Raw genomic sequence first — 20,641 nt, 5'->3', positions numbered from 1 at the left:
AGAGTTTTTGGACAAAACACCACAGACGTGAGGTGCCCGTCTCATTGCAGCGTATCAAGAGTACCTAACATACATGGTCTTAACCTTAACCTGGTGACATTAACCTTGATCACATGGTTAAGGTGGTGTCAGCCAGCTTTCTCCATTGGAATGTTACCATTTGTCCCTGTCCAGACTCTATTCTGTGGAAGAGAGTCACTAAGTCCATACAACAGTAAAGGGGTTTTTAGGAAAGATTTAAGATCTACTATTTTCCAGATGTGATATATTAACACCCATAGAAATGCTCTAGACGTTGTGCTTGCTGTCCTGAGACCCCTCACTGGACTTCCCAATGGAGTGGGGACTGGGAAATTTCCCTGCTAACTGGTTCCCATTTGAGGACTAGCCAGACTGTTTCCAAAGTTGTGGCACCATTTTACATCTCTACCAGCAGTGTATGTGAGGATTTTTCCATATCTTCTTCAACACTTGTATTACCTGTGTTTTTGATTTTAGCTATCCCAGTGGGTATAAGAAAGAATACCTGGTGGTATCTCACTGTAGTTTGATTTGCATTACTCTGATACTAACAATATCAAGCATCTTTTCATTTGCTTATTGGCCATTTCTGTATCTTCTTGGAAGCAATGCCTATTCAGAACCTTTACTCATTTTTAAACTAGGTTGTCTTTTTATTATTAGTTATAAGAGCTCTTTATATATTTTGGATGCAAATCTCTTTTTGATTTGCATAAAAATATGATTTGCAAATATATTCTCCCATTCTTTTCACTTACTTGATGGTATCATTTGCAGTAACTAAGTTTTAATTTCGGTAAAGTGCAATTTACCAAGTTTTCTCTGTTATGGCTTTTGGTGTCATATCTAAGAAACCACCATCTACTGCAAGGTCACAAAGATTTATATCTGTTTTCTTCTAAGAGTTTCATACTTTTACATTTACATCCTTGATCCATTTTGAGTTCATTTTTGTACACAGTGTGAGGCAGGAGTCCAACTTCATTCCCTTCCAAAAAACTATCCTGTTGTCCCAGCATCATTTTTTGAAAAGACCATACTTTCCCCCTTATATGGTCTTGGCACCACTGTCAAAAATTAATTGACCATAAATGTGAGGATTTGTCTTTGGATAACCAATTCTAGATTATATATAAATCAGTATTTCATTGATCTGTATGTCTGTGCCAGTAACATACTATCATGATTACTGCAGATTATAGTAAGTTTCAAAACTGGGATGTGTGAGTACTTCAACTTTGTTTTTATTTTTCAAGATTGTTTTAGCAATTTTGGGTCCCTTGAATTTATGAATTTTAGGATCACCGTATCAATTTCTACAAACAATTTGGATTTTGATGGACATTGCATTAATCACTTTGCTATTTGATAACTGAAAAATGAATATACTAGTTCATAATTATGTCATAAAATTTCACTGGAATAGCAATGTGGTCCCAAGTTTTCATATTAAACAATTAGAAAACTTAAAAGGACATGTATATGGTGGACATCACATATGAAGGCAGGGTTTCTGTTTGTTTAAAGACTTTATTTCAACAGCTGTTATGGCTTATTAGTCATAAAAATCATCAAAATCATCAGTGGATGTGTTATGGTTTCTAGGTCGTAGAGCAGCTTCAATTTCTGAGTTACTGTCATCAGACTCACTCCAGAAGGCTGGAAGAGAAAAACCAGACAGCTATTTATTATCTCTGTACTCTGATTAGCCCAGTTTAATCAGCTGGACAGGTTAACTGGAGCACCAGTCCACAAAAGACCTACTAGTACCTGAGCAGATATGCTTGGAATGCATGTCAGTACTACACAAGTTTACATATTTCACAGTGTGTCCTATGTATTGTTATGGAAAACACTTTTCAGAATACTTTCTTTTCCCCGCTGGTATGTCCAACTCTTTACTGTAGGATTGGGATTAAAATCAGGATTAACACAGAAACAGAGTTATCTGGGTGTTTTATCAAGTCTGATACCACTTCACTCCACTGCCTCTTCACCTTGATCTCCCTCTGTTCTTCACAGAGCAGAGAGGAAAAGGAAAGACATAGTGAAGCAACAGTAGTGAGGTTTACACTGACACAAAAGTTTGGGTGCATGTGGTTTATTTGGGAGGTAATCCTGGGAATGATGGAGGTTGGGGGACTGGGAAAGTGACACACGGAAGAGAGGAAGACACAGAGGGTGCTAATGAGCAGGGCTGGCAGTAATGACACCTGGGGCTCAGTCCTGCTGGGGGCCCTCTGAGAGACTGCAGAATTCCTTCAAATTATTCCAAAGAAGATTAAGGAAGTAAGATTATTTATCCACCAACTCCAATCACTCATTGGATGAGGGTTGTTCTCAACCAGGGCATCAACTCCCTGGCACTTTGGGCTGCCCTGTGGGAAAGGAGCTTTCTCATGGGAGCTTTATCTACTCCTGTGGCCAGATAAAGCCCTTAGATGGACATACACAGCTGTCTAATGTAGAAGGCTAAGGGCATGTCAGTGAACTGTGCTGAGGTGATCTCTAAAGTGATCAGATGGGATGTGGTGAGGCATATTGTCTGCTACAGTGACAGTCTCCATGACTACCAATATCTACATGGAACAACTCGACAGTTCTGTGATGTCTTCCTACATATGACCCCATTTAATCCTTCTACCAACCTAATAAGCTAAGTATTAATATCTCTGTTTTACTGACCAAATCAAGGCTGCAAGAGATTATGGCCATAATCATTGTTAGTGGACGGTCAAGCCAGGAATCCCACCCAGGTTGTCTGACTCAAACCCATGTTCTCAATTACAACACACTGGAAATGGGTTTAAGGAGACATGAGTAGAGAGAGCCCAAACTCAGCAAGGAATATGCCACACTGTTAGTGTGAAAGGAGGGTTAGATTCTCCTTGTAAGCTGGGTGTTGAAGGATGAATAGGAGCTTGCTAGGTTGAGGAAAAGAAAAAGGAACATTATAGAGAAGGAATAACATGAGCAAAGGCACAAAGTTACAAGTGTGGTCTATCTGGAAAAAGCTGATTGTGACTACTATATCCAAAGAGGACAAGACTTTGGCAGCAGAGTAGGAATGGGGCCAGGCCACAAAGAGAGAAAGTTATAGACTTTATCCTGTAGTTAGTGGGAAGGCATTGGCAATTCTTAATCAGGAAGGTAAGAAGGTTAAATGAGGTTTTTAGATTCTGGTGGGCAGGTGGAGGACAATGAGGAGCTGGGGAGGAGTTGGATGTGAAGAAACCGGTTGTGTCTCCTAAAAGAGCCCTGTCATATCTTGAACAGTTGGTACTTCTAGGGTATTAGCAGTGAGGATGGGGACAGAGGCAAGAAACATTTCACAGGTAGAATATACTGGTGTTGGTAATCCATTATATGTGGAGCTCAGGATCCCCTGAATATTAATACTTGCATATTAAAATGCTATGCGACTGTGACCTATGGCACCCATGTGTTCTCAGGTCACAGCCCTGTCACTGAGGTCCTCCAATCCCCTCAGAGACAACATTAACCCCAGGAAGAGCTGCAGGGCTGCTCTTGTGATCACAGGCATGCTTCACAGCCCTCATACAAAAACAAAAATGCAGGTCACAAACATAAAATGAAAATCTTGTCTCATTTATTTATCTTACCTTTAGATTTTAAGTTGGTAGTTAGTTTCTTTTTGTTTTCATGCCTGTAAAATAAAGCAATAACCTAAGTTCTAAAAAAAAGATAACCAGACTAGTATCTTTACGATGAGCACCTTAGGGAAGAAGCATATGAAAGGCTAGAAAGGCTAGAAAATTTACATTTTTTCCCCCAACTTTTAAAAGCAAAAAGAAGATAGTGGTGGAGTAGAAGAATTTGTGTCACATCACCTCCCTGAACCAAACTGAAAATAAAAACAAAGAGAAGAGCATCCACCCAAAATAAACAACTGAAGACTACCTGAAGAGGAGCTAGTTAATCAAGGATGGGTAGAAAATATCTTGAGACAGGTAGAAAGAGCAGGGACATGAAAGGGGCTGGCACCACTTTCATGGCAGCAGGTCAAGTATGCGGCAGGCTGTGGGAGCTTCTCCCTGAGAGGAGAGAAGCCTGTACCCCAGATCAGGCTCTGAAACACAAAGCGCTAGTGCTGGGACCACCTGCCCAAGCAGCATCCAGCGATGAAAGGCCACAGGGTTTTTCCCACCAGAGAGACAAAGCCCACTAGAGACAAAGCCATTTTTCTTCTTTTTTCCTTCCTTATTTTCTAAGGGTCCAACACACAGGTTGCGTGTTCACAGCCACTCACCTTGGGCTCAGGCAAAGGGAGGGCAGGGGCACAGTCCAGAGTCAGAGGAAGAAAGTCTAGATTGGGAGGCTTGGGGGAGGGGCATTGGGGAAGAGTTGCTGGGTTCCAGTGCTAGGACACACTTCCATACCACAACAGGAATTTTTCTTGAGAAGAGCAAGCCCTCCCCAGGAGAAAAACAATGAACCCACTCTGTGGGTAACTGTTCACCTCAACCCCTGGAACCCTCTTAGCCCAATCCTCTGGAATCCTGTTCACCCGACCCTGCATCTTTTAAAAATTTTTTTTTCTTTCTTCCTTATTATCCTCCAACCTGCATATTATCCTCTCCTGAGGAGACAGCAACATAGACTGATCCTGGAATACTAAAAGCTGACTTCAGAGGCATGGCCATTCCATATACTTTCCCAGGAATCAACTGATGCTTCCACAGCATGAGAGAGCCTAGGAATGCCCTCCCAGTTTCTGGAAGACCCAAACTCTGAGTTCCGGAGGCCCTACCAGCTCTCCTACTAGGGGCTTCGACTTTCCGAGTTCAGGGAAATAATCCTGGACAGACTCAGACAAGTGGCATGTGGCATGGAGATAAGGGAACACACTGACCACCTTCCTTGAAGTCGCACCTTCCAGGGGAGATCCAAAGGTCCCATCCTCCTAATTCCACCAGAAGCCCTCTCAGAAACAGACTGGCCAGAGGTGAGACTAAGGCTAACGGCAGGACTGTAGGCAGAGGTGGGTGGAGGAGGTTCCTGTGATGCCTTCAGTCATTAATTGACCCACCCATGCACCCTGTGCTGATAAAAAGCCAGCCCTGCCAAGGAGTGAGGCCCATCCTGCAGGCAGCCAAGCCTGAAGGAGACAACCACAAACCATGCCTCACTTGTAGCTTTGAACAGGCTGCCTAGAGCTAGGATAACCTGGACAAAATGGATTAATTTCTAGAATCATACAATCTCCCAAAACTGAATCCAGAAGAAGAAAACTTAAATAAACCAATTAAAAACTAATGAAATTGAAGCAGTAATCAAAAATCTCCCAGCAAACAAATACCTTGGATCAGATGGCTTCACAAATTTTACCATTCAAAGAAAAACTTAACACCTTTCCTTCTCAAACTGTTTCAAAAAAAAATTCAAGGAGAGGGAAGCCTGCCAAAATCTTTTTACAAGGCTAGTGTTCTCCTAACTCTAAAACCAGCTAGAGATGAGAGAGAGAGAGAGAGAGAGAGAGAGAGAGAGAGAGAGAGAGAGAGAGAGAGAAGAAAAGAAAGAAAACTATAGGCCAATATCACTGATAAATATTGATGTTAAAATCCTCAATAAAATACTAGCAAACTTTATCCAGCAATACATGGAAAAGATCATACCCTATGACCAAGTGGGATTTATCCCACGGATACAAGGTTAGTACAATGTGTGCAAATCAATAAATATGATACATCACATAAACAAAATGAATGATAAAAATAATGATCTGGGAGTTCCAAGATGGCTGCAGAGTAGCTAGAAGTTCTGTCCCCTTAATCCCAACCTTGGACCAGTCTTTCAGCTAAACCACAGAGCAATCAACTTGAAAATCTAGCTGAGTGTGAGTGAGAGTATGTGTGAGTGAGCATGTGTGTGGAGTGTTCAGGATGTATGTAAAAGTGTGTGAGTGCCTCTCCGCTTGCAAGAGCAATCAGGGGCATGGGGCCCAGACTCCTGTGGAGACACTGCTGCAGTGACCACAGCTGCCTCAGCCTCCTCAGCTACCACCCAGCCCAGTGCTTCTGGCAGCACGGATTTGAAGTGGTAGCCATTTTGTGGAATTTGCAATAACCTCGGGAAGAAGCCACCATAGCAGCTGTGCCTGGGCACCTGGACTTGCCTCTGCGTTCTCCACACCCACTGGGCAAGGCCATGTACTCCACCACCATATGGAGCTACGGTCCAGTGGACAGTGGTGCTTGCAATGGAGGGAGCTATAGTCTTTACAGCTCTGGGCACCACTGGAGCCATGAACGGGACAGAGCCTAACTGAGGAGGCTGCAGATCAGCCAGGGAGCAGGAAGCAGAGAAAGTCCACCAGGGTGGTGCTGGTGGCAGAGACCATGCTGGGAGCGCTGCAGGCACAGCACTGTGGCAGGAATCTGAGGCCAAGTCTCACTGGAGGGAGCAGGGTGAGCGTCCCCACCACCATCCCATGTTCTAGTTCTGCTGCTGGACTGTTCCCTTCCCTCTCCAACCCTATCAGGATGATATGAGACTTAAAGGAAAATGATATACACAAGATACAGTCTACTGATTTGGGAGAGAGGTGGTATGAGAGACAAGAGTTCCTAGGGAGGCTCCTGGATATGCCCCCACTGGGGATCCAAGCCACACCTAGAAGTGCTCTCAAGGCAGAGGCAGGCATGGTAGTGGTTGAGCCCCTTAGCCAGGTCGAGGAAAATTCTTGGACCAATGAAAAGTCAGGTCCCAAATAAAACAGGAGAGAGTCCACATAACGCACACAGGAGATATTCCTAGAGCACCCAGATCAGGAGATCAAGTCTGCACTGTGGGAACTCTCTGCTCTGGGGAGAAATGAAAACTGCTGGAGATAAATCTATCATCTTTTTTTTTTTTTTTTTTTTCATAAAGAGGCAAAGCACAGGTTGTGCGTTTGTAGCTGCCCACATTGGGTCCTAGTGAAGGGATAGTGGCACAGACTGGAGCTGCTCTAGGAGAGTCTGAAGTGGGAGGCACAGGGAGAATCTTGGGGGAGCAGCTATGGGAATTTTGGGACTTGGTATACCTGGGCTATAGAGCCCAGCCATCTTTCTTGACCCCTTCCAGGGGAAAATCGTTTTTCTTACCTTGTGGGACACTACTCCTCCTACCCTCTGGAAATCCCCTCACCACAACCTCTGAAATTTCATTTGCTCCACTCAGCAATTTGTTTTTCTTTTTTCAGTTTTACTCTGTCCTGATGGTCTGTTTTGTTTGTGTTTTCTCTCCTGCATCTTAACCTCTGCAGAGGAGACAGCAATATAAACAGACTCAGGGATCATCAGAGAGTGGCAGTAGGATGCAGCCAATAGATACACTGTCCTTGAAAACAGACTGGTGCATTTCCCTCAAGGGAGAGCCACAGACCCTCCCAGCATCAGGCAGACCCAAAATCTGGGCTTTGAAAGGCTACTAGGGGCCCCGCCCTCCCAAGTATAGGGAAGTAATCTGGGACAGACTCAGACTGGTGGCTTGGGGGATGGGAATCAAACCCACCATCTTCCCTTAAGTCTGAAAGGCACCTGCCATGGGAAATCCAGGAATCACAGCCCTGTTTCTGCCAGAAGCTCTCTCAGAAATAGGTCTGTGGCTAATATAAGATTGACAGCAGGCCAGCAGGCAGGCAGAGGAGGTTCTTGTGGTGGCCGGGGACATTTGCTGACACACCCCTGGATCCAGTGCTGATAAAATCCAGCTTTGCAGAGCACCCATCACATCCTGGGAGCGGCCAAGCCTGGAGGACTCAGCCACAGACTGGATCACCAACAGCTTTGAAAAGGTGGCCAAGGGCCAGACATGGACAGCACCTGTCACTGGCTTACACGAGATTCAGACATCAGAGCATATCCAAAGAGAAAAACCAGAAGACCAGATCTAAACTGTGGTGAGACAAATATATTTGGCTCTTTTCTTATTATCTTAGCCATTTATTTCTTTTTCATAGCCATTTTATTTTTTAATCCTTTAAAAAATTTATTTATTTTTAGACAGAGGAGAAGGGAGGGAGAAAGAGAGGGGTAAAAACATCAATGTGTGGTTGCCTCGTGTGCACCCCCATCTGAGGACCTGGCCCTCAACCCAGGCATGTGCCCTGACTGGTAATCAAACCAGCCACACTTTGGTTTACAGGCTGGCACTCAATCCACTGAGCCACACCAGCCAGGGCTATTTTTTAACCTTTTAAAAAATATTTTGGTGCTCTATTTTAAGAAGTATTTTGGTGCTCTAATTTTTCTTTCATATCTCTTATTCTACTCTTATCTTTGATTACTCCACTGTTCCCTTCTTCTTTCCTTTTATTATTTTTGTTGCTTATTCTGTGTTCCTTTTCCCCATTTTCCTCTTTCAATTCGAGTAGTAATTCTCTTCCCCTTTCTCCCCTCATAAGCACTTTTCTTTGGTCTTCTCATATTCTTTTTCTTTTCCCCCTTTCTCTACTGATCCATATTTCTTTCCACTTTTAATATTATTTGTTCTCTTGTTGATATTGCTGTGGGGATCAGGGAGGGGTTGTTTATTTTGGTGTTATTTTTGTGTTGTTTTGCTTTGTTCTGCCAGCACCTATACTACAGCATACAACAAGTTGTGGAGGTTTAGCCAATTAGCCAGATAGAGGGGAGTTCCCAACAATGAATGAACCAATAGCAAGCAGGACCCAAATAAAACAGGAGAGACCACATAACCCACACAGACAACATTCCTAGAGCATTCAAATCAGGAGATCAAGAATGCTACACCCTGGGGCCCACAGGACTGCTAACATAAATGGCCACTCAAGGACAAGACAAAGAGTCAAAGCAAATCAGTCTAATACATAGAAACAAACACAAAGAGACAATTAAAATAGACAAAGAAACAATCCTCTAAAGAAAGAAAAGGAGGAATCTCCAGAAAAAGTTAAGGGAAATCAATGCAGGCAATTTATCAGACATAGAGTTCAATATAATGGTAATAAGGATACTGAAGGAACTTAGAGAGCTACAAGGATCTTAGTGGGACCTACAACAACATGTGAAAGGACATAGGAACCTTGAATAGGAACCAGATGGAAATGAAGAATGCAATATTTGAAATGAAGAACACACTAAAAGGAAATAAGAGCAGGCTAGGTGACGCAGAGGATCAAATCAGGGAGCTGGAAGACAAGGTAGAAAAACACAGAGCAACAAAATAAAAATAAAACTCAGAAAGAATGAGAATAGTTTAAGGGAACTGTGGAACAACATGAAATATAACAATACTCACATCCCAGGGATACCAGAAGGATAAGAAAAGGAGCAAGGGATAGAAACCCTGTTTGAAAAAATAACGAAAACTTCCCTAAATTGGTGACGGAAAATGTCATGGAAGTCCAGGAAGCACAGAAGCACGGAGGGTCCCAATCAAGATGAACCCAGAGAGACCTACTCCATTTTGCCATTACAACCGAAATGGTGAAATTTAAAGACAGAATCTTAAAGGCAGCAAGGAAGAAACAGCTACTAATATACAAGGGAGCTCTAAAAAGACTATCAGCTTATTCCTCAACAGAAACACTGCAAGCCAGAAATGATTGGCATGAAATGTTCCAAGTAATGAAAAGCAAGGACCTGGAACCAAGACTACTCTATCTAGAAAGCCTCTCATTTAAAATGAAAGGCAAAATAAAGGGCTTCTCAAACAAAAGAAGGCTAAAAGAATACATCTCTACCAAGCCAGCACTGCAAGAGATACTAAAGGGAATGCTTTAGGAAAAAGGGAGAGAGAGGGAGAAATACAGGTACAAACAGGAAAAAATGGCAATGTATAAGTGCCTATCAATAATAAACAAATATAAATAAATGCTCCAATCAAGAGTCATAGCATAGTAGAATGGATAAGAAAACACAACCTGCATATATGCTGTCTGCAACAGACCAACCTCAGAACAAAAGATCTATACAGGCTGAAAGTGAAGGGATGGAAAAAAATATTCCATGCAAATGGACATGAGAAAAGCAGGGGTAGCAATGCTTATATCAGAAGCCTTAACAAATTCAAGTAAACTGAAATAGACTTAAAAACAAAGGCTATATCAAGAGACATAGAAGGTCACTACATGATATTTAAGGGAGTGGTCCAACAAGAGAATAAAACTCTTGTAAACAAATATGCACCAAATACAGGTGGATCTAAATATATAAAGAAAATATTGGAGGACTTTAAGAAAGAAATACACGGCAATACAGTCATTGTAGGGGACTGTCACCAATGGATAGATCTTCCAAGCAAAAAATCAATAAAAATATTGCAGAATTGAATGACTTTCCAGATCAAATGGATTTAACTGATATTTATAGAACATTTTACCCCAAAGTAGCACATGTACTAGGATCATTCCCAAAGATAGACCACACAGTAGGACACAAAAGTAGCCTTAACAAATTCAAGAAAACTGAAAATACACCAACCATCTGCTTGGATCACAACGGCTTGAAACTGGAGACCAACCTCAAGCAAAAACTCAATCAAATACATGGAGGCTGAATAGCATGTTATTAAACAATGACTGCAATAACAATGAGATCAAGGAAAAAATAAAAAAGTATCTTCAAACAAATGAAATGAACACACAACAACTCAAAACCTATGGGACACAGTGAAGGCAGTCCTGACAGGGAAATTCATAGCAATTCAGGCCTATCTAAAGAAAACAGAGACATCTCAAATAAACAACCTAACCCTACATCTAAAATAACTACAGGAACAACAACAAACAAAGCCCAAAGCAAGCAGAAGGAAGGAAATAATCAAGGTCAGAGCTGAATTAAATGACATGGAGACTAAAAAAACAATTCAAAGGATCAATGAAACCAGGAGGTGGTTCTTTGAAAAAAACAAAATTGACAAGCCTTTAACCAGATTCACCAAGAAAAAAAAAAAAAAAGAGGTCTCAAATAAATAAAATCAGAAAGGAAAGTAACAACAGATACCACAGAAATACAAAGGACTGTAAGAAATTACTATGAAAAACTATATGCCTAGAAATAGGACAACCTGGGCAAAAATGGATAAATTTCTGGAAACACAATCTTCCAAATCTGAATCAGGAAGCAGGAAGCCTAAATAGACCAATAACAACTAGCAGAACTGAAGCAGTAATCAAAAAGTACTGACATACAAAAGCCCTGGTACAGATGGCTTCATAGGCAAATTTTACCAAACATTCAAAGAAGAACAACTCTCTCTCTCTCTCTCTCTCTCTCAAACTATTTCCAAAAATTCAAGAAGAGGGGAGACAACCAAACTCTTTTTTACAAGGCCAGTATTAATCCCAAAACAGGAAAAGACACAACAAAGAAAAAAAATTACAGACCAGTATCTTAGATGAGCACAGATGCTAAAATACCAGCTAACCAGATGCAACAATACATCAAAAAGATCAGACACCATGATCAAGTGGGATTTATTTCAGGGATGCAGGGATGATACAATTATTAGCAAATCAATAAATAAGCTATATCACATAACCAACATGAAAAACCAAAATCACATGATTATATCAATAGATGCAGAAAAAGCATTTGATGAAATCCAGCACCCATTTATGATTAAAAAAAAAAAAACACTCAGCAAAGTGGGAAAAGAAGGAGCATAACTCCACATAATAAAGCCATAAATGAAAAACCTACTGCCAACATCATACTCAATGGGGAAAAACTAAAAGCATTCCTCTTAAGATCAGGAAAAAGACAAAGGGTGTCTGCTTTTATAACTCTTATTCAACATAGTACTAGAGGTCCTAGCCACAAGCGATCAGAAAGAAGAAATAAAAGGCATCAAAACTGGAAAGGAGGAAGTAAAACTGTCATGTTTTTGCAGATGACATGATAAGGTACATAGAAAACCCTGGAGGCTCCACCAAAAACTACTCGACCTAATACGTGAGTTGGGCACAGTAGTGGGATACAAAAATCAGTATTCAGAAATTGATGGCATTTTTATACACCAACAATAAACTATCAGAAAGAGAAACTAAAATTACCAATCCCATTTACTACTGCAACAAAAAATTATGAGATACCTAAGGATAAATTAAACCAAGGAGGTAAAAGACCTGTACTCGGAATAATTTAGAACACTGAAGAAAGAAACTGAGGAAGATACAAATAAATGGAAGCATATACTCCGTTCTTGGGTTGGAAGAATTGACATCATTAGTAATTTATATGGAACCAAAAGACCCCAAAAGAGCCACAGCAATCTTGAGAAAGAAGAACAAAGTTGAAGAGGTCAAATACCTGATTTAAAACTATACTACACTCAAATTACTATACAGTAATCAAAACAGTCTGGAACTGACATAAGAACTGACACATATATCAATAGAACAGAAAGAGCCCAGGAATAAATCCACATATCTATGGTCAATTAATATCTGACAAAGGGGGCACAAGCATCCAATGGAATCAAGACAGTTTCTTCAATGAATGGTATTAATAGAAATGGACTAGTACTTGCAAAAAAATGAAACTAGACCACCATCTTACACCATACACCAGAATAAACTCAAAATGGATAAAAGACTTAAACATAAGTCATGACACCATAAACGTCCTAGAAGAAAACATAGGCAGTAAAATTTCAGATATTCCATGCAGCAGTATTTCTACCAATATATCCCCTAGGACAAGAGAAATAAAGGAAAGAATAAACAAATAGGACTACATCAAATTGAAAAGCTTCTGCATGTCCAAAGAAAACATCAGCAAAGTGAAAAGGGAACCAACCATATGGGAAAACTTATTTGCCAACAATACCTTGGACAAGGGTTTGATCTCCAAAGAACTCATGACTCAACACCAGGAAGACAAACAATCCGATTTTTAAAAATGGGCAAAGGTCCTGAATAGACACTTCTCCAACACAGATGGCCCATAGACATATGAATAAATATGTCTATGAATAAATTCTGAATATCACTAGCCATCAGAAAGATGCAAATTAAAGCCACAATGAGACATAACCTTAGATGTGCGAAAATGGCTATCATTAAATTAACAAACAAGAAATGATGGTGAGCATGTGGAGAAAAGGGAACTATAGTGCACTCTGGGAATGCAGACTAGTGCAACTACTCTGGAAAACAGTATGGAATTTCATCAAAAAATTAAAAATGGAACTGCCTTTTGACCCAGTGATTCCACTGCTGGTAACATATTCAAAGAATCCCAAAACACCAAATCAAAAGAATATATGCACCTCTATGTTCACAGCAGCATTACTTAAAATAATCAAGTGCTGGAAACAGCCTAGGTGCCCATCAGTAAATGAGTGCGTCAAAAAACTGGTACATTTACACAATGGAATACTACATAGCAGTAAAAAAAAAAAAAAGGAAGTCTTACTTTTAGCAACAGTATGGATGGAACTGGAGACTATTATGCTAAGTGAAATAAGTTAGTCAATGAAAGACAAATACCATATCTGATTTATAACTGGAATCTACTGAACAAAATAAACTGACAGGCAAAAGATAATCAGTGGCCCAGAAACATGGAACAGACTGACAGCTCTAAGAGGAGAGGGGTAAGAGGACTGGTTGAAAGAAGGTGAAAGGATTAGACAAAGAACATATATGCATCACCCATGGACATGAACGATGTGTGGGGACTGACTGGGAATGAGGAGGCAGGCTGGGAGAATGGGGGCAAGGGTGGAAAAATTGGGACAACTGTAATAGCATTAATAATAAAAAAATGTTTAGGCTGCTATGGGCAAATGGGCAGCTGAAGATGATGAGGATGACAGTGCTGACACCAAGAAGCAGGAGACCAATGAGGATGAATGACTAGACACACAAAAAAAGGAAAAGTTAACCTTCATAAAAAAGGCCACTGTGACCTATTCACTGTCCATTTCCCATTTCACACTCTAAATGTAATCATCTTTGAGTAGAGATTCCCACATACCCACCCACCCAACCATGGGCAGTGCCACCCGTAGATTATGTACACTGCCCCACCACCCTACCAAAATCACAATGTGAATTTGCAACAAGGGAGGAACAAAACCAAAACTTCTGGCTTTTTTCTAAAAGTACTTTAAAAAAGTAAATTTGTTTGCATCTTTTATTTACACTTTATATTTTTGTACATATTGTTCGGGGTCAGCTATTTTTAATGATCTCACCTTTTGGACCAGCCTTTGGAGTATTCTCTGTCCTACTTCCAACTTTACTTGTGGTGTGACCATGTTCAATATAGTCTCAATAGAGAAAAAAAAAGCAAAAACAACAAAAAATCTTATTCCAGGCATTTCATTAATTTTCTGTGTATGTACTTAACTGTATGATAAGTAGTTGATTTGTATGAGATGGTTAAAAAGGCCAAAGGTAAAAGGTTGCTTCCCCCCCCCTTTTTGTTTATGAAGTCTGTTTATTTACTTTTTTGACCTGTTTGATATATGTGTGAGACAATATTGTCCAACAATAAACTGGAATTAAAAAAAAAAAAGGCAAAAATAAAATGTCAGGACTTCTGTGGCCAGAGGTGTTCACTGATGCTTTGGGGGAAGGGTCCCTACTGTCACACCTCCTCTGCTCTCCCTGAGTGCTGGCTCTGCAGAGACCTTGCGTGTGCCCTGTGGCACTGTGCAGTTGCTGGAGAATGAATGCTTGGCAGTGAGGCAGAAGACTGATTCCCTTGAACAGTCATTGGAAAACACTAATGTGTAAAGCTTTAGCACTTGTAGACAAACTAAAAGAGAAATACCTTAAGTAGGGAGTTTAAGATGTTAGGATACAAAGATCAGTTGGCAAGAAGTTAAAATATTTATCTTTGTCAGGCCAGTGATACCAATATTTAACAGTTTAACAAAACTCTTCAAATTTCAAAATAAACTCTTAGTTTCCTTAGTTAAACATATTACCACGTGGTGGAGAAAAATGAGAGTATCCTGGAAAACTGTGTTTAGGTCTCCATGGATTACATGCATAATAATGCAAATGTCTATGGCATGTAATATCTAGCAGCTTGTTTACTAAAGCCAATAAAACAAGAAACTGGCTCTGTGGGATATGATGCCCATCCTAGTACTCCTTTCCAAGAGCTTCTGCTTTTTTAACAAATATAAAAGTTCCCTCTGGGAACATTCAGTTTTTAAATTATACTTAAATTCTTTAAGCGTCATACAGTTAAAGGACAAAAACTCAACCAAGTATATATGAAGATCTAATTGGCTTTATTGAACAATTCATGAACTGGGCAGCATTCCATCTAGGAAATAGAGAGGAGCCCCAAGAAGCTGTACCTTATAGAAGGCTTTTACAGACAGAAATTGGATGGAACATGAAAGTTATCAACAAAAGAAAAGAACGGATTGTTTCAAGCCTTTAGAGGAAGGTGGCAGTCTTATCAGGTAGATTTTCTGAAGTTTTCTTTGGAGAGGACTCTTGTGACAGATTTTCTGATTGATATTAATCAGAAAATTCAGACTGACTAATACTACATTCTTGTAGAAGGTTGAAACTGATAGGTCAGATATTAAGTCTGAGTTTGGTGTACTAGGCTTTAGCAAGTGACTCCATTTTGGGCCTGTTTTCTCTTTAAAAACACTGAATGATCAAAGGAGGTATTAAACAAGAAACTGCTACTTGTGTATAGCTTGCCATTTTGATTTATTTCCCGTGTTCTTGCCAAAATACTCACTTGCATTTAGATTTATAGATTATTTCATTAAATCAGATTTCATCCTTTTAGGTGGGAAGAATGCTGAGAAAAGGTGCAGACATCAGTGTGCACCAGCACTGCTCTTCTCAAAGCCAGGACCCTGGTCCTCTTGATGCTGGAAACCCTAGCATCTTCTCCTTCCCTTTGGATCAAGCCTGGTTAGCCCATGGCTAAAAACCTGCGTTTTACCACAGTTGCCACACTTTCCATATTTGTTTCTTCAGGAAAACAAGTTCCACTAAGGCATCATCTTCTAGGTTCAGTATATGTTGATGCTTCTTTTAAATTTGGTGCCTTTTTATTTGCTATGACCAACTAGTGGCCTGTAGCCATTTCTCCAACAAGAGTAGATGCTCCCATGACCACCTGAAAGGGTCCAGTGCTGACAGAGAGACTGCCAGTAAGGTGGGGACCAACAACATGATACTAAAAAAATTCATCTTATATAAAGTGCGCGCGTGCACACACACACACACACACACACTCTCTCTCTCTAAATGCACTGTGGGTTGTGTCTACTATTTATCCACCTCCCATTCCATGAAGATACTGGGTGAGGTGCTAGAGGGGAGAGGGGAATTATAAAAACACTAGCAGGGTACAAAGAGAAGCTAATTTGTCAGCTGTGGCCCAATAAGAGCTGCAGGGGGAGAGTGTGAGGGCACTGCTGGCTGGGAGAACTGAGTGTACAGGCTGGGCAACGGGGTGACTGCAGGATCCTCAAGAAAGCAAGGAGCTTCCTGGATTCTGCTTTGAAAGATGGAAAGGACTTCACAGCCTGGGACTGAGGAGCAGAATGCAGTGGGATGTGGCAGCCAGGATCTCTTGACATGACCAAGGGTAAAGAGGCAAGCTGGCACAGGCCAGGTCCCCATGGCCTGGGACACTTGTCTGAGCTGCAGGAACATGTCCAATGCTCACCTGATGCAATTCTATTTGGCTACTTCCAAGTGCCTCATGGTGAACATGCCTGTCCATTACCAAACTCATGATCATCTCAGGCTGGTCCCCTCCCTGCCAAACCAGGCTCCTTCTATCTGGTGAACAAAACTAGCATCTCTTGCCTGGACCTTTTTTTTTTTTTAACCTTTGTAACAGCCCCCTGACTGCTGATACCATATCCATCTTTCCCACTCAGCAACAAGAGTGAACTTTTTCAAACAAATCTGATCACCCTTCTTCCTTACTAAAAACTCTTCAAAGCCTTCCCATTGTTTTTAGTAGAAGAACTAAATCCTGAACAGTACATTTAAGGTTGATGCCCCAGACTTCATTGGGCCCTTTTGCTGGAGCCTTCCCCATCCTCTATCCCCCAACCCCACCCTCCAACCTGAGATCTCATCAAAGCTGTTGTTTCACACCCATTTGTGTAACTGACTGACAGGAGATCCCTCCCCTCTAGAGGGTAAGCTCCATGATGGTAGCAATCACACTTGTTTCAGTTCATCTGAGTAACCTGGTTCTGTCCCCTTAGTAGGTGCTCAGTGAATATGTGTGGAAAGAATACATGAGCCTCACTAAGCACAGGGTCCTGCTTAAAGGCACTCAATCATTGTTTGATAATACATTATTTCACTTGCATATTTCTATTTATTGTGTGAGTTCATAATCATACTGTTCAAGTTTCTTATCAAAAACATTCTTACAAGGAACATGTTTCCGAACTAAATTCATGTAGTTTACCCACTGAGAAAGGTGGAAGATGCTTTCAGGTGTTTCCCACTCAATCCTCACATCTATGGGGTAACAATTTTTCCCTTTGGGAAACCATTTCTGCAAGTCAATGTGATACTGCAATTCAAGGCTGATTTTTATTGTACATAATTTTTAGAGGCAACATTTCTTTTTTGGATCACAACAACTAAAGCTAAGAGAAGGCCAAAGGGGATAGTGTGAGAATTTTTCTTGGAGTGCTATTTAGGGCCAACTAATTTAACAACTATCAAAAATGAGAGAACAAAAATTCAATTTGAAAGCATGAGAAATGCAAAAGTTAAAGTTACAGGCCATAGGACATGGTTACCATACTCCACCAGGTATACTTGGAATATCCCTAATCGTCCCTGAAAGCAGGAAAGTAACATTTCTGTCTTGTAAGGCAGATGTTGGCAAAGGGTTATTTGTAAGGAGCCAGAGAGTAAATGGTTCAGGTGGTATGAGCCATATGGTCTCTGTCTACTCAACTCTGGTTGCAGCACAAAAATGGCCATAGACAATATGTGAAATTGAGTTTCATACAACTCTCAGCTATCATGCAACATTATTTTTCTTTGGAGTTTTTCCAATCATTTAAAAATGTAAAAACCACTAAAAACTATATAGAACCAGGCAGTGGTCAGGCCTTGGCCCCAGAGCCACAGTTTGCCCAGCCTGTGGTAAAACAGGGCTGATGTGTGCTGCAAACCAGAAAGTCTGCTTTCCCTGCATTGCCTTTTAAGGGTAAACTCTTGGAATCTAAGAAATCAGACTTGGTATTTTTTCCTCCTAGAATTTGACAGATTGGAGGTCCTGCTTAAAAATAAATCATTTTCAGGTAAGATAGCACAGACAAATGATTAAATTAAAATGTGATCATGTTCTACTTGTCTCATCATAATGGGACAATGATTTCTGAATTTTTGGTAATTTTTCCTCCCTAGCTGTACAGTGACACCACATACATAAGCTAGGAGATGCTCAACTGTTAACATTCTGCAACACTGACTTTTATCATATTCTTACCTCTGTCTATTTATCAAGCCATCTTACTTTTTGATGCATTTCAGTAATTATTTATAAATTCCCTTGCTATTGATAAACCAAATTAGGCCGGTTCTAATCAGAGTCACATTTGTTCTATCCTAGCTAAACTTAAGAAGCTAAGGTCAGGCAAAATAGTTTTATTCCAAGTTCAGTACCTGGCACAGAGTGAATACCTATGGTATGTAATCATGACACAGGGTACTAAAGAAAATAGTCAAAATTAAAAGTGTTGGTTATTCATTTTATATGAACGAAAGACTAATATCACTAGAAATAGTCAACATAAATACAAAATTTGATGGCAAAGACATCTGCAAGTATTGTTTTGCTTTGTGGAACCAGTAAGTAGAGTCAAAAATGAAACATGGAAAACCTCTGGCTTTGTAAGAAGCTTATTATTAAATTATAGCAAAGCCCTGGCCAGGTGGCTCAGTTGGCTGGAGCATCGTCTCGTACACCAAAATGTTGCAGGTTTGATTCCCAGTGAGGGCACATATCTAGGTTGCGGGTTTGATCCCTAGTCAGGAAGTGTATGAGAGGCAACCAATTGATGTTCCTCTCTCACACTGATGTTTCTGTCTCTTTCTCTTTCCTTTCCCCTCTCTCTAAAATCAATAAACATATCCTCAGGTAAGCTCCAGAGAGGTTGAGGAATATGTTCCAAGACACACAAAGACAGCCAGTGGTAGGGCTGAAGTAGATCAAATGTTTTTCCCAGCACACAAAATTCACAGATTGCAAACCTCTGTATCCACAGGGCCTTGTGAGAAGTGGTAAAACAGCAGGTCAGGGGAAACCTGGGTATATGAAACTGGTCCGTGTGTTACTTCTTGTGGGTGTTCCTTTCAGAAGCTGGAACACTGTCAGCTGTGGGGCCACGCAGGCTCTATTCCCAAAACCTAACTCTGCCCATTGCATGACCCTGGAAAAGTTTCCTAACCTTCTAAGCATCCATTTTCTTGCTTGTAAAATGAGGTAATAATGCCTTCATTGAAGTGTTCTGATAAGCTCAAAGATAGTCTTGTCAAGAGTCTATACAGCAACTTTTGGGGGAAGCAGCATTGCTGCACTGTCCAGACATTTGGATGAAGAGAGGCATATGCTTGGTTTGGTTTCATGGGTTCTAAGCAGAGGAGATGAATATTCAGGCACAGGGGGCCAAGAAAGGGTAAGATATGGGGACAGACTTCAGTTGAAACAGGACCAAGATATATGAAGTGTCCTCCTTGAGGAGCCTGATGGGTGGGGGCAGTCAAGATGGAAGAGCGAGGAAAACTGCCTCCACCAGGCCTTCCACAAGTGGTGGGCAGGACATCTAGTCTGTAGTAGTTTGCTCATTCATTCATTCATTCATTTGCTCACTCTCTCAGATGACAATATGCATCAGGCTCTGTGCTGGGGCTGTAGCAGCAAACAAGACACACTTGATCCGTACCCTTGGGGCTCTCATGCTTCAGTGGAGGAAGACACCAAAATAACTGACATTAGCCAAAAAGGGAAGTTTCAGGGTGGGCTGAGAATTGATAACAGCAGGACTGGGGGAGGGGGTAACAATCCAGGCCCCCAACATATTCCAGGAGCCTACAAGCACTCATCAAATTCAGGTAAGAATCCCAGTAAGACACTCTATAAGTGTGCTCACCCAGGTTCTGCTTCCCAAAAACTGAATGCAGGATGCACGAACAGAGAAGTTACAATGAAAGTTGACCAAAAGAGTCTCTGAAAATGTATATACATACACCCCTCCCTCTCCTGCAGACTCATGCAGATAACTTAAATATGTGATCCTGCAGCTGGGGTACAGGATGCCATACAGAGGTGAGGGTAACTGTGAAACTGACTTTTATAGAGAAATGATGATTGGTATGGTCAAGATGGAAGCGTAAGTAGGCATGCTTCACATCATTGTACAACCATAAGAAGGATCACAACTAACCTCAAAACAAAAAACACCCAGAACTGCCAGAAAATCAAATCATATGGAAGTCTGACAACCAAGAATTTAAAGAAGCCATATTCATCTAGATAGGTAGGAGGAGTGGAAAAGGGAACCTGGGGTAGAGAGCACACGGTATGGCAGCAGTCAGCAGAATGGGTGGTCCCATATTCACATGTGGTGGATAAGGATCAGGAGGGGTGCCTTGGGAGTGAGTGATCCCAAGCCAGACTCT

At 41.0% G+C, this 20,641-nt stretch overlaps 1 protein-coding gene across 2 annotated transcripts in view; it reads right to left on the bottom strand.

The window, feature by feature from the left end:
• Window positions 1-1,531: 1,531 nt before the first annotated feature.
• KIZ (kizuna centrosomal protein) overlaps window positions 1,532-20,641 on the bottom strand; it is a 163,407-nt gene continuing 144,297 nt past the window's right edge. For both annotated transcript variants that reach the window (XM_054574142.1, XM_054574140.1), the window contains 2 exons: window positions 3,645-3,688; window positions 1,532-1,680 (listed from right to left, as the gene is read on the bottom strand). In XM_054574142.1, the coding sequence (XP_054430117.1) occupies window positions 1,577-1,680; window positions 3,645-3,688 (148 nt within the window). In that variant the 3' untranslated portion in view covers window positions 1,532-1,576. The remainder of the gene's footprint in view (window positions 1,681-3,644; window positions 3,689-20,641) is intronic.

Source organism: Pteronotus mesoamericanus, unplaced genomic scaffold (assembly GCF_021234165.1).
Source record: "Pteronotus mesoamericanus isolate MK-2021 breed Mesoamerican mustached bat unplaced genomic scaffold, CSHL_Meso_final contig_25, whole genome shotgun sequence".
In the NCBI taxonomy this organism is placed as follows: domain Eukaryota; kingdom Metazoa; phylum Chordata; class Mammalia; order Chiroptera; family Mormoopidae; genus Pteronotus; species Pteronotus mesoamericanus.
The sequence above is the reverse complement of the archived record's forward strand: the minus strand, read 5'-3'. Positions and strand labels throughout refer to the sequence as shown.